This window comes from Numida meleagris, chromosome 11 (genome assembly GCF_002078875.1).
Source record: "Numida meleagris isolate 19003 breed g44 Domestic line chromosome 11, NumMel1.0, whole genome shotgun sequence".
NCBI classification, from domain to species: domain Eukaryota; kingdom Metazoa; phylum Chordata; class Aves; order Galliformes; family Numididae; genus Numida; species Numida meleagris.
Genome location: NC_034419.1, coordinates 15,410,542 through 15,425,028, shown reverse-complemented (window position 1 = coordinate 15,425,028; position 14,487 = coordinate 15,410,542). Strand labels below are relative to the sequence as shown.

Genomic DNA, 14,487 nt, shown 5'->3' with positions numbered 1-14,487 from the left:
TGCCTTAGTGACTCAAAGTCCAAAACCCAAGAACAGGGCAGCTTCTGTCCATCACCTTCCCTTTGAGCACCGTGTGGGGAGCACCAAGTTTGGGCGCATCCCCAGGTTGGTCTCTGCAGGGTGCTCACTATCTACTGTCTCATGCACAGAGACCTGCCCAGAGGTGGGCTGACCTTTTTGTGGCTATTGCCCTAGAGCCACAGTGCTGAGGAACTGTCTCATTTCTCTCCAAAATAACCTCTGAACCTGTGCAAGAGGGAACTTGGTCTCTCTGAACACTTGGGTTGCATGCCAGGGAATACTGTCCACAGCAGAGAGTATCTGAAAGCCTGGAGAAAGCAGACTTGCAGAGAGCTGATGGAAGAGCTCCACAAAGATCTCCTTTGTGACTGCAGCTAGTCAATGTGAGTAATGCTGTTAGGGGAAAAAGTCTGAGGTGAGAGTCCAGCATAGAGATCTTCATGCAACAGTACCTATTTCCTATGAGAGGAGGGAAAGAGGTGGAGCTTGGAGCTGTATTTGTTGTGCAGAGCTCGTGTGCAGCTCTGACCTGGTACTGTGGTATGGGGTACTCTTCCCCAAGCCCCTTGTGTTGTGTACAACGGATGCATTTGGTGCCATAGTGTCCAGGTGCCTCCTCCAGAATAAAGCACTCAGCTGGGTTCTCTCCTTGCAAGTTTTCAGGCCGCCTGTCCTGAATCTAATTAACAGAGCAGTGAAACCACCTGCAATGGTTTTATATCCGTGAGGTTGTTAAATGATGGCAAAACCAGCCCAACTCACTTCTATAAATTGCAAGTTGGTTGGTTGAGTTTTTTTAGTGGTAGAAATGCCCATCAGTGTGATCCTTACCGGGTGTGGAAGAGAAACCAAGCAAACTGTTCCCAAACTGTGCAGAATATGAGGAGACGTGATGAATGTCTGCTGGATGGGAAGCTGGGGTGGAGGATGGAGGCATCTCTGAGCTCAGGCTATTTGGTTACGCTGGTAATTTGGCCAAGAGTTTTGGCTGCAGAACTGTAAATTAAAGTCATGTGGCTTTTGGGATGACGTACTTTTTAACCTCTGAGAGGTCACTTCCTCTGGGAAAAGGGGGGAAAAAAAACTGCAGATGCAGCACAGAAAATCAGCTTTGTCCGTGTCTGCCCCGTACCTGCCTGGGTGGAGCAGAGAGGAAGCGGCTGGCTGCTGTTTCCTATGGTGCTAACGGGGGTGGTTTGGACAGCAAGGAGCGTGCTTCCTCTGCTGCCACACCTTCACTTTTCTTTACAAAACCGCTGACGACAAACTTGGAGGCTCCTTTTGTCTTTTTCCCAATCATGAGTTAGTGGTTATGAGCCGGTGAAGGGCAGAGCTCCCCTGGCTCCGTACTGGGCAGAGCCCAGAGGCACCAGCTCAGCCTTCCCAGCTGCTCAGGGCTTTCTGAGGGAGCTCATGGGCCTTTGTCAAGGATGCTGAGCGTGCCTCTTCAAACACTGAATCAAAGTGGGAATTAACTGCTGCTCTAGAAGAGCTTTGCTCTGCTTTCATGCGCCCGTTCCCTTTTCTAAGGGATCTGACCCAGTGCTGTGATGCCTCTTGCACCCCACTGCTGCAGTCCCACTGTGGTTTCCCCATGGCTGCGGCTTGCAGGGAGCCTCTGCCTGGGAGTTAAGCTCACTTCTACATGTTCAGTCTTCCAAAATCCACTTTCCAAATATTACTGCCAGGCATGTTTCCACTTGAGCTCATGGTACAGCGCTTTCTGTTGGAGTTTGCTGAAACAAAAATATGATTTTTTGTACTGTTCCTCCCTCTTCCTCGGCAGACAAACTCCATAGCCAGACTGAACTTCACCTCATTTCCTCCAGGGTGTCCCGGTGCCAGGTTCAAACAGTGCCTTCTATTCACTGCCTACCCTGGCCCGTATGTATGTATTTGTATTCAGCGTGACGCAGCTCACCCGATGCGTTGGATTTCAAATGTCGCTGGCGCCACTTTTTAAAAACCCATCTCTTGCAGACGAATCACGACGCGAATGTTCTGGTCTAAATCACCCTTAGAGCCTTGCGCAGGGTCTGGCAGCTTGCACTGGCTGAGCAAGAAGCTTACGAAAAGGCAACTTACAAGCGTGTCAGGCTCACGCTGCTTTTTCCGCACTTCATTTCTGAGCGTTTAGCTTTCTGTCACTCCTGCTAGCATTGCCACTGTGCTTCTTGGCAGCCTTGTACGGGCTGGACTGTCCGTGTGCCTAAAATAATGCTGCGCTATCTCTGTCTCCTGATTTTCAGAAAATCAGGCCATCCTCGTGCAGTCTGCATTGCTCTCAAAACCTCTGAGTCATAATTAGTGATCATTAATTCTTCTAATCTTCTGTGCAGATGGAGACCGGTTCGTTCTCAGAAGCTGCAAAGAGGATAAAGCTATCAGCACTGGAAAATATTAGCTTAAATGCCCTCCCACACATACACCCGTACACTTTTCCCTGCTAATGCTCTGCCTTCCATCTAAATGTGCATCAGCTCTGTGTATTGCGGATGGAAAGATGAGGAGTGTGAGGGTCACTGAAATGCTGAGAATAGCCCCAATGTGTGCTGCTGTTTAGCCATGTAAAACCAACACAGGCAATGCAAGCAACAGAATTTCAGGCTGTGTGGCTTTGTGGTGTAGAACAACGGCTGATGGGCTGGTGGTACATGAGAGCATCGTGCTGGTCCCTTGTGCAGGTGGCTGGCTTGTGCAAGAGAGGAAGGCAGGAGGAGAGGCACTGGGAGAGCAGGAAAGGGCTGTACACAACCTGCATGGCATGAGTAGTATGGGGTGTGTAAGAGAGGAGAGAGACCAAAGAATAAAATAATTCTGACTCCATTTGGATCTGTCAAAGCCCTGCTGCTCTAAGCTGAGCACAGCTTGCAAGGATGCCTGGGAAACCAAACAGGTAAAGAAAAAGAGCAAAAGTGCAAGAGGAGAGGACTGAGGTTGTAGGTGGGCTGGAATCGCTCCAGAGAGGTGGCTGCCCTGGGGATGGGTGTTGGGTGTAGCACACGTGTTGGATGTGGAGTCGTCTGGCTGATGCTGGGCTGGCTGCAGCAGATCTGGGAGACTTAAGTGTGTTAATGGGGAAAAAGCCCACTGGAGTCCTGTTGGGCCAATGCACTCAGAGCATGTAAGTCGGTGTGTTCGCTAAGCCTTAGTGAAAGCAGATAATTCCTCTCTAGCAGCAAGCAAGTTACATCTGCTCGCTTCCGAAGGAGCTGGTGCAGAGAGATGGGGATGTGCTGCGCTCAGCAGGATGACAAACTCACTGCCTCCAGCTGCTGGAACCTCTTCCTAGTATGCTGAGTTTCCTTTAAGCTAACTTTTCCCCATCTAGAAAAACTATCTGTGGCTCAGAGCACAGCTGAGTTGTGCACCTCCATCTGTATTTGTATATTCCTGAGGAGCTGTGCTCTTCCCTTCCGCTTGTTCCTGTCGTTCCAGCAGGGCAGAGCCTGGCACCACCCGGGTAACCTTCACGTCACGTCTCTAAGGAAAAATGACTCACTCTCTATTTTTCCAACTAATTTGAGGCTTTTGATCCTGTATTTGGAGATGAATGCAAGTTTGTGACTCTGAAATACTTTTCCAAAACTGCCTCACTGCCAGCCTTCAGTTTGCTGGTCTGAAGCAGTGGCCTGGACCTGAACTGGCATCCTTGATCTTTGCAGCTCATGTTTTTTTCATGAAGCCTGTGATATTGGGTGCTGTTGAGACAGCTCTTGGAGTCATGAAGCAGTACGAGGATATTAGCCTGCTGTGGGGCCATTGCTCCCAGCCCATGTTGGGTGCTGCAGTGCAGGGCTGCAGTGTTCCCTTGGCATTGCTCCCTCTGCTTTTGCTGCCTGAGGATGTGCATCTGTGCTGTGATCTGAAAGCTTGAGTCCCCGCTGATACTGCACACACCAGCTGCCCCCCAGTTTTTTGGATGAGCCCAATCCAAGGCTGCAGTTATGTGCCTTGAAAGGGAATGTGGGCAATGCAGTGGAATGCAGTGCTTGGGGTGCTTCTTGCAGCAAGGGGTGGTGAAGAAATGAATGCATGGCGCTTGCTGCCTTGGTCACTTGTTCCCTTAGCTTGGCCCAGGAATGTCATCTGCTGAAACTGGTTGAGCTGGAAAACTGCTACTGCAACTGTAGGGCCATTTCTGTGACACGCTTTGGGTGAAAGCATCCGAGATCCTCTGCCCCGAGGTGGGCACCATGTGCAATGCCCTTGGTCAGCTGCTGCTTTTGGACTTGGTTTCGTTTCATAATAGAGGGGTTAACACTGAGAAGAAACAATAATTGCAATGCTTTCCCTGCTCACCCCCACCCATTTGTAACAATCACTTTTCAACATCTTGTGTCCCCTGACTCACGCTGGAAGGGCTTTTGTTTCTGAATCTGTAATCAAAGCAACAAATGCTAAGGTCACTTCCTTGAGATTATGGCAACGGAAGAAGCCTGGGATTGTGTCTCCCTTCTTCCCCAGCTCAAATGTACAGAAAATAGAAAGGCTGAGTGCATGCTTCTTGTGTGCTTCTTGGGTTTCTTCCGTCCTTTTAAACCAGCAAGGTGTGTGGCTTGGAGGTAAGAGCCTATATTTTAATTTCTGATGCTTAGCAGTGGCAGACGATTATGATTTTTTTTTGTTTTGCTGCTATTGCATTGTGCCCTGACATAAAGGCAATGCAGAGTTCAGGATCTGTGCTTGTAGGAGGGAGGGCAGTCAGAAAACATGCAGAGCACTGTGAGTTTGCTTTGGTGGTGCTGGCTGAACCCTTTGTGCTTGCTCTTCTGACAGATGAGTCTGTAAGAACTTCTGTGCATCTCTTGCACTCCACTGTGCTGATAAGGGCTGGTATTCACCCTCAGCACTTACAGCTGCTGTTCCTGCTTCTGTTGTCCGTGCTCTCTTGGCTGCGTTAGCTAAGTGCTAAACCAAGCCTGATCCTACTCGCTTTGCTGCAGCTGGAAAGCAGGTCTATCACTTCCGATTACAGAGAAACCATGTTTTCAGATGCTACCCTCATAGGCTGCTTGCAGTATGATTTAAACCAAACAAAGCCCAAATTCATAAGTCACCAGGCGGGGCAGCCAGTGCCTGGTACAGTGGCTCCTTTCAGCATGTAACTATTAAATGTCTCATTGCTGAGGTCCCTATCCCTCACACCAAAAAAAAAAACCCTCCTGGAGAGGCTGGCACGGGGCTGCCAAGTGCACGTGGAGCTCATCAGCGGCTGCTGAGAAAGAGCCTTAGATCACAGGAGCAGTTGTGCTTCAAAGCAGAGCAGCGTGCGCCTGGCGCTGGGTGCTGGCTCCTGTCTGCCAGTGCTGCCCCAGCAACGCTGCCTGGTGCTGTGTGCAGCCCATGCGTGGATTGTGGAGTGCTGAGGCTTTGGGGCTTTTCTTGCTTTATTGGCTTGCTCTTGTCGTTTTTTTTTTTTAATGACAAGAAATTACAGGTGGTTCAGATGGACTTGTGATATTGCTTTTTCTTTTTCCTGCCTCCTGCTTACCTCATGTCTGGTCAGAGCTGGCGTCCGGGTTTCCTGAGGGGCTCCTGCCAAGCGTCGAGCAGCTGGAAAAGCCCAGGGCAGGATGGGGAGGAAGGGGCTGGGATGGAGGGTGAGGAGGGGAGGGAGGGTGGATGAGAGAGACTGGAGGACCGTGATGGGGAAGGGATGCAGAACTGCACTGTGAGTGCTCTGAGTCTCCCTTTGGTTCCTCCAGGAAACCTGTCGGACTGCACAGGATCCTTTTTCCCCTCTGTCCCCAGGAGGCTGCACAGGAACAAACCCCCCCCCCCACAGGCTCATGCACAGCAGTGAGCTGGCGGCAGCGTCCCAGTGCTGCGCGATAAGCGTGCCTGCAGCAGTTTGTGAGCTGCGCTTTGCTGAGGAAAGCAGATGTTGGATGGAGTCTTTCACTGACTTCATATTTACAGCAGAGCTGTGCTGATTCCTTCCTGTTAATTTTCCTGAGTTTTAGGACTTGCCGTAGAGTTCTGAGGCCTGAGTATAAGTTGCTTGTCCGTTCTCTTGTTTTTGTTTGAAATACTTTGCAAAGGAATGGGAACAGTGGTGCCTGCAGAATGACACAACCTGAGAAACATTTTGATATTGAGTAAGACCTTGATTTAATTTAAGGAGGGTTACCTCTGCAGCAAGTGGGCTGTCCCTTCAGGAAGCTGCTGACCTCTCTCCCTTCAGCCAAAGGGGTTCAGCATCCCCCCGATCACAGAACTGCTGCTGATGGCTTACGTCTGAGCCCTCTGGGAGAGGGGAAGGTGCTCAGAAGCCCTTTGGCTCTCTGCAGGGAGTTGCATCGTTCCAGTGACTGCACAAAGCTTTGCCTGTTGTCCTGCAGGAACTGGCAAATGATCAGTGAAATATAGAGAACTAGAAGACTGACATAGATGAGCCATTCCCTGCAGTGAGAAACAGCAGAATAAATGGGGGAAAGGAGACTCGAGGAAAGTTCATCAACACTTGGCCCTGAAAACAGTGCTCAGTGCAGTAGGGCTGCCAGCAGCCAGATGCTGTCACCCCCTGGCTGAGCTGCTGCTGTCAGTCAGTCTGCAGCAGCCAAGTTTTGTTCCCATCTCCAGTTCATGAGGCTGTTTCAGGAAGGTGCCATGCAACCCAGGGATCCTTTAGGCTCTGGTTCCAAGCAGTGTGTTTTATCTAGAACCCTTTGCCAAAATTCCAGCAGAGCCAAGATTTCCTTGGAGAGCATCATCCAAGGGGCATCGGTACAGGTGTGCACTGGAGTGGGTAATCCTAGCCTGTCTCATCCTAAGCATGGCTCAGTGTGTGCTATACTCAAGACAAGTCTCCTGCAGGTCTCTGTCTGCTGGGATGAGAGTCACAAGGAGGTCCCCATCCCTAAGGAGAGAGGGGACAGCACTCAGGGTCCTGCTGGCAGGGTGGGACAAGTCCTGAGGGGTCTGTCTTGCAGCACGGAGGGTGGAAGACGCAGCCAGCAAGTTCTGGACCATGGCAAGGTTTGCTCTCCCAGCAGACACTTGAGGAAGCTTTGAAGTCATCTAAAGCATTACCGCTTTTTCCCCCTCACCAGCACATAGCCCCTTCCTTCCAGTGGGACAGCCCTTTGATTTTATTTCCCTGGGATGCACCTGGTTGGGGCAGCTCCTTATTGCAACACGTTCTTGCATCATATTCCCTATTTTCCCAGGCAGTGCACGTTTGCAGACGTTAGCTGGCTGCTGGGATGGAGGCAATGAAGCAGTGCTGATTTAAGGCAGCTGAGAATTGGATCCGAAATGCCTTCATGACTGAAAGAAAAACAAACCCTAAATGCTGATGAAAACTCGAGGTCAGCGTAGGGGCTTCAACAGCAGGCTTTGAAATCTCTTATGGCCTTATGAGTTACAGGAGAGAGGTTTGGGGGAAAAAACACCCCTACAGGAAATTACTGGTGTGGCTTTATAGCTGGTTAACTGCAGCTCCAGTGGGGATTTGGGGATGAAATCCTCTTTTGAGTGCAGTCCTTGCTCTGCCCCAGGCTCACACCTGTGCAGTGCCTTTGAGGCTCTGCTCAGAGAGACAGGCATTGAGATTTTGGGGGGCCCCCTTTGCCCAGCAGCAATGGTGCCTGAGCACAGGGATTTCTCGCAAGGAAGGGCAGAGCTTTGCTGGGTTGTTCTCCAGTAGAGGAGTTATTTTTTTGGCCTGTGTGTTTTGTTTTCTTCTTGGCGATTTCCTGTTTATGCCCTAATTACTACTTTTTTCCTTTTTGTTTTTTTCCAAACTTGATGACACACGTGAGTGTCTAAAAATATTGCAAGTAACCACTGGCTTCAGACTGGGAGGATGTTAGTGCTGATGAGGAGCAGCATAAATATCCTGCAGGTTTTCTTTCCCAAATAAACTTCTGGACTCAGGATATTACGGGGAATTGGTTTAAATAGCCAAGAAATAAGTTTTTTTCTCTGCCTTATTTTATACAGTTTTTTCCCTTATTAAAGGACTGAGATTTTGAAAGTCTTGCTTCCATGACTTTATATAGAGAATTTGCCTTAATTTTTGCCATGAGGCGGGGGGAGAATGTTTTTCTTCTCTTTTCACAAAATTCTGCTCGCCAAACAGTATTAAAGGAATATAAACCTAAATAATGTCAGTGTCTGTTTTCAGGACTACTTCAGACCAGAACTCCCAGCCATGTGAAGAACCAGCCATACGAAACCTTCCTCAGTGTCTCAACCCGCTGCAGAGAATGGGTTTCACTCTGTGTTTAATTTTCATGCATACTTTGAGACTTCTTCCTTCCACACTGGAGGTGTGGGTAGATGAGGTGGACAGTTGGACTGGATGGTCTTAGAAGTCTTTTCCAGCCTTAATGATTCTATCAGGTTCTTGCTGAGAGTTTGGAGGACTGCAGAGCTGCAGCGATACCAAAGTCCTGCACTCAACTTGTGTTTTTTTTTTCTCCTTTTAATTCCTCTCTCTTCTTTTTTTCATTTTTCTATCGCTTGTGCACAAAACATAGGGGTGACTTTGGGAAAGAAAAACAATCCAGCATTTTGATGCAGTTTTGCCAATGAAAAGGCGAGATATTTGTGTTGCATTGTTCTGCTGGTTTCCTACTGGGAATGGGATGAGATGAGGATTCTTAATGAATGTTATGCTGCTTCTTTCTTCACTGGATAATAGCTTAAATATTAGCATCCTTTTAAAAATAACTGCTGAAAAGGCCAACTTGGGTGCGTGTTGCAAAAATAACAGAATTGTTCATTTGCACAGACAATGTAAAATCAATGGGAGTGAGCTGAAAACACAGATGTGAGTCTATATATGTATCTTAGGAGTGCATACGCTGCCTCTTAGCTGAGCCAGACAGCTGTGCTCATCTCTTGACTGATCAGTCTGGCTAAATAGAAAATCAATTATATTGTTCAGATTAGCCAGGCATACTGAATTAAAGATGAAAATGTGACCATGAGGGGCTCGCAGGGAGCTGGGTGTTGGGCAAGGGGGAACCCAGCAGCAGCTGACTGGGGAGCAGTGGGGTGCTGGAGCTGTGGGCTGACGTTTGGTCTTCCTTGGTGAGCCCTGCTTAGGAACTGAAGGCTGCAGACATATGGCTTGCACCCTACCAGCTCTGTGCTCCTCGACAGGGCTCAGTGTGGTCAATACCCACTCAAGTTCTGCCTCCAGCCCAGGTGGGGAAGGCACCTGAGCAGCAATGCAGCTCCGTGGTTTGGCTTTCCAGCAGTCTGGGTGGCAGCGGTGTGAGTGCTGTCAAGGTGAGGTTCCTGGAGCACTGGGTATTAAGCATTAATAGTCATTGACTAGGAGTTGAATTAGCTGGAGGTTTTTGATGTTGTTTTTTTAATTGGCTGCTGAAACAACATTAGGGCTTGTAGTCTAGGTAGAAAAACTGCAACGATTTCCAAAACTACAACTACATCTACTACTTAAAGCGAGTCCTGTAGTAAGTGTGATTTTATTTTTTTTTCATTCTATCTAATTCAGAGTGATGTGGGCCCCTGCTAATGGGGCTTTATTTTCCTCTTTCACCTCAGAGCCAGCAGCAGTGCAGGTCAGTCCAGCTCAATGTGAACTGATTTTAGTGGGGATTTTTCGCAGGGAAAAGTGGCTGTGAAGTGGGGAGCAGGGATGCCCTTCCAGCAGGCTTTCCCTAGCTGCACTGGTACAGCAGAAGCCATGCTGCAGGCGATGCTGGCCCTGGCTCCTGTGTGAGCCCAGCATCCTTGGGGCATCCGTAGCCATATCTCCCTGTCACAGTATGGCTGTGGGTGCTCAGCCCTTCTGAAAATCACTCCTCAGCTGTGTCCTTACATTGCCTCATCAATAAAACCAGGGATAATTATATCCTATCTTTAGGAGTGCCACAAAGTTCAATTACTTTTATGATGCATTGCTACCACCTTGGGTAGCTGAATAGAACTCAGGTTATGGTTGGTACGTCTTTGTTTTAGTCTCACCAGCAGCCTTCCTCTCTGCTCACACAAGGCTTTGTGTATGCATTTGCTGTAACAGAATCATTTTTACTCAAGAATAGACAACTGAGGCAATTAAGACAGTCAGAAGTGATTAATGCGACTTCACTGGGTGAAAGCTAAAGCAGCTAGCAATTGAATAATGGCAACCCTCTTGCTATCTCAGAGCAACAGATGGGGAATGATTAAAAAGCAGCGTTGGATCTGACACCTCACACCAGGGGCAGATTGGTAACACTGTGCATGAGCCAGAAACATGCACCACCCTGAAGGTGTGCTGATGAAGTGCTTAATTGGTGGGAGTGTGTGGCTTGTTTATGCACACACAAAGGCGGGCCCTCAGCTCAGGATAGCTCATGGACCTGCGATGGGATCGTAATGGATTTAAGGGCAGCACGCAGCGTGCTCAGCAGGCGGAGCAGTCGCTGGGAGCCAGCACTGGGATGCTGCAGCCTTGTTCCAAACCCTGGGGGAGGAAGCTGAAAGTGGTCCCTTGCCGGGATGTGGCTGTGGTTTGCATGGAGGTGGTCCCTGGTGTCCCCATGGGGACAGAGGTCCATCTTCACCTGGCACTTGTGTGCAAGTTCACATTCACTCCAATACGAGAAATGGAAAGGGAAGCGTTTGTTTTCTGACTTAATTTTTTTGTTTGCTTGCTTTTTGTTTCTCGGGCTAGACTTGCTCTGCTAACAATCCTTCCACCGGTATTGCTGTTTTGGTAAACAATGTGATACGTATCATTACACAAATCTGTATTTTCGGTAATCTCAGCGTGCTGGTGCTGCAGGTGCTCTATCTCTAGTTTTCTGTGTAAGGCAGAGCTGTAACTGCAGTTGTTCATCCCCGATCTCTTTGCCAAGCTGCTCAGAAAGAAGCTCCCAACTCAGAACCCACTCAATTAGTTCAAACAGTAAACCTTTGTTAATTCTGCTGAGAGGGGCTGGCTGCTCTCAGCAGAGGCAGTGCCGCAGCCCTGAAACAGGGCAGCACCAGGAGGACACAAGATTTGTTCACTTGTGCTGCAATCGGCTGAAGGAAGGATCCACTTTTATTCATTTTTGAGTCTTTAGAGTCTTTGGGTCTGTTGCAGCACAGCTCCTGTCCTTGTCCCCACACAGGGGTGTGCATGTTGCTGCCAATCCCTCTGGGGACCTGCTCGGAGCTCAGAATGGGATCGGTGAGAAACCAGTGCTATCAGGTTCACGAGTTGTTCTGAGGTGGTGAGATGTCCAAATCCAGGTTCCCTCCATCTCTCGCCCCAGGGCTGTGCTGCCAGCCCTCTGCCTGCGCAGGCTGGAGCCCAGAATTGAAGCAGAGTTTAAATAATGTAAAAGCTCTGTGGAAATGTATTGAATTTCAAAAGGCAGATATTAAAAGGGCGTAATAACGTGCAGCTATTTCTGAAGTCTTTTGCTGTGATGAGGAGGGAGGGATTGCTTGCAGTAGATAAATGTGACACAGAGCAGGAACTGAGGCAGTCTGATCCCATTCTTAATTGTGCAGTTTGAGTACCTCTTGGTACGTGCACATGAGTATGGAAGCGTTGTCCTGTGGGAACCCATCCAGGTTGGAGAGCAGGTTTTGGGCAGCAGGCCGAGCTTTGGCTGCAGCGTTGCATAGATGGAGGTTTGTAGGTCCCTGGTCATCCCCACTCATCAGCAGTGCAGAAGGCCATTGCCACCACTCGTGGCTATAGTATGAGCCAGGATCCTCTTTGTACTGATGAAGCTGTGTTGCTGTCTTTGCAGATGACAGAGGGCCGGCACTGCCAGGTGCATCTCCTCGATGACAGGAACTTGGAGCTGCTGGTTCAGGTAAAGACCCCTCTGGTTTGGGCACTGGTAGTATGGCTGGGCCCAGCGCTGACCCGTTTTCGTTCTGCTGCAGCAATGCCCTGTGTACCTGTGCCACTTGACAAGGTGCTGGGAATGGCACCAAAGCATTCACCATTGCAAAGTCTTAAACCATGCAGTAAACCCACTGAAAAAAGTTGTTTTAGAGCTCCGAAGTACTTTGTTACCTTCTTCTGTGTGGCTCTGATTTGTCCCTTAGTTGATTAAAAATAAATGCTGGTTTTGTACTTGCAGCCAGATATCCCTGCTTGATAGTTTAAGGAGTGCACCTTGGGGCTGAAGCTGTGAGAGATGTTTGAAGAAGTTTTATCTCTTACTGTAGCAACTAATAGAGGTGGAATTAATGAACGTGCTTTCAGGCCCACAAGCCCCTCCTCAGACCTGGTTTTTTTCACTTGGGCATGGTGCTTCCAGAGAAAATTTTCATTATTAATGAGAAGTCTGAACTGAAATGAACTGAGTGGTGTTGGTTCTTCCAACAGCCCAAGCTTCTGTCTCGAGAGTTGCTGGATCTGGTGGCCTCGCACTTCAACCTGAAAGAAAAGGAGTACTTCGGGATAACGTTTATAGATGATACGTAAGTATAGTAATTTGTTTTAAAGACCTATGGGATTGTTGTGAGGTAAAACCTATCCCAGACGCTGTGGCAGCTCAGTGTGATGGGAAAATGGCTTTGGAAGATTTTCTTCCTCCCTTGTGCTCTCACTGTTTGGGTGACAAAATGGGAAGACGCAACACAGAAAGTATTTGGAAAATATCAGCTTGGCACAACACAGAAAATACCTCTAACTTCCCTTGCTGACACGTTCACTTCTCCTATTTATCTCACAAATTGAACAAATGGATTCAGAAATTTCCCAGTGGCAGTTCCCATCTCAGATGCAGGGCTGGCTGCTGGGCCTTACAGGGGCTGCTAGGAGCTGCATGCCTGTGGAGACCTTATGGCAACAGTGTTTTATTTGCTCTCATCTTGAATATTTTTGCCACATCCTGTCTGTTGGAAGACAGCTTCTTCCAGCTCATCTTAAACCCCTCATGTGCACTGTTGACACTTGGCTTTCTTCCCCCAGAAATGCTGCCATGAAGTTCTGGAGTTTTTTAGTTGCTTGTGAAGTGCTGCCAGGGGATTACCTAAAAGTCATTGGCTTCCCCAAAACCACTTGCAGGGCTGAGAGGGTCCCTTGGGTGCTCTGGTCTGGGACTGGGTGCTCGCTGTGGCCTCTGGAGGGCACCCATGCTCCGTGGCTGGCCAGCCCCAGTGTTGTGGGACAGCAGTGGGCTCCTGGGCTGCCCTGACCCCCAGGTCCTGAGAGAAGTTACTGGAATTAAGGGTTTTTTATTTTCTTTTTCTGGTTCAATTCAAGTTTCATTTAGGGAGGCTGTGGCACAGAGCACTGTTTCATTCAGTTGCCTCGTTAAACAAGTGCGCCTATGGTAAGGCCCTCTGCTCTGAGATGGGGTCACGTGTGAAGCTGTGGCTGGTGTTCTGTAGTATCCAAAAACAAGCTCTGCCAACATCTATGTAGAGAAAGAGGAAAAGTTCATCAACTGCTTGCCTGCATCAGAGCTGAATTTTGCAGTTCTAGAAAGTAACTCTTGGAGTAAATGTGAGCGCTGAAAAACCCACATTTCTGTATTTCTCTTCCCAGTTTTAACCATCTCCCCAATCTGTTCCCACAGAGGTCAGAGTGTCTGGCTGCAGCTGGACCACAGAGTCCTGGATCATGACTTGCCCAAGAAACCAGGCCCAGCAACTCTGTATTTTGCAGTCAGGTGAGTAATTCCTTCCATGAAGAAAACAGCACCCGTTTGGTTCATTTATCACCATGATTTTTGTTTAAAAGAACAAATTACTGATTTGATAAAGGAAACAAATGTCAAAGTGACACGTTATTTTTAGAAGGTGATTAAGTCGTGGCTAAGTGCTGCTTTCTTTTCTGTTTACCTGCTAAATAAGGTAGTTTGGAACCTGCTACTTCTTAAGCTGTTATTAGTACGTTTCTTACTTAAGAATAATTTTAAATCTTGAAATCTCTTAATTTTAAATCTTTTTTTTTGCCTGACTTGTCTTTAATAGTGCTTTATTTTGATACAGTTTATTTAAACAGTTATACTAGTTCTCATGTTTACTTAAGGTTTGTCAGTACTTGAAAGGGATTGCCGCTGGCTTCTTTGCTCACACAGCTCAAACCAGTCCCCAGGAGAGACTAAAATCCCTGGCAAAGCGATGATTTTGGCCAAAGTAATTGCATTACTTCAGGGTTTTCACTAGTAAAGCTCTACTGATTAGGATGACGGTCATTTCTGCCAGCACATCTCTGTCTAAGTGTCGTATTCTTAATATTGTTAGAGTTCTCATTTTTTGTCTTCCTTAAAGTATGTGAGGAAAATGAGGGCGGACTGACCTCAATCACTTTTCATATCAAGGCTTCGGCCTTTGTGTGCTTAATTATCTGCAGCATTTCCAAAGCAGAGGCTGTTGTGCAGTTGGGTCAGTTGGCATTGTCACCCCACCATGTCCTCTGCATCCCAGATACTGCAGGAATGGTTCAAACAAATGGCATTTTGTTTTTGCTGAATACGTGCTAATTTGTGATGGAGTTCAGAGCTTTTCTTCTTCCCCTCTTAACAAAAAAGGAAAAAAAAAAAAAAA

At 48.1% G+C, this 14,487-nt stretch overlaps 1 protein-coding gene across 9 annotated transcripts in view; it reads left to right on the top strand.

The window, feature by feature from the left end:
- The window catches only part of FRMD4B (FERM domain containing 4B), a 108,687-nt gene that overhangs the window by 43,885 nt on the left and 50,315 nt on the right, over positions 1-14,487 (top strand). For 8 of the 9 annotated variants that reach the window (XM_021409419.1, XM_021409420.1, XM_021409422.1 and 5 more), the window contains exons 2-4: positions 11,730-11,795; positions 12,317-12,411; positions 13,515-13,607. In XM_021409419.1, the coding sequence (XP_021265094.1) occupies positions 11,730-11,795; positions 12,317-12,411; positions 13,515-13,607 (254 nt within the window). Of the gene's footprint in view, positions 1-11,729; positions 11,796-12,316; positions 12,412-13,514; positions 13,608-14,487 lie in introns of those variants that run through there. The other variant, XM_021409424.1, reaches the window with a different exon arrangement.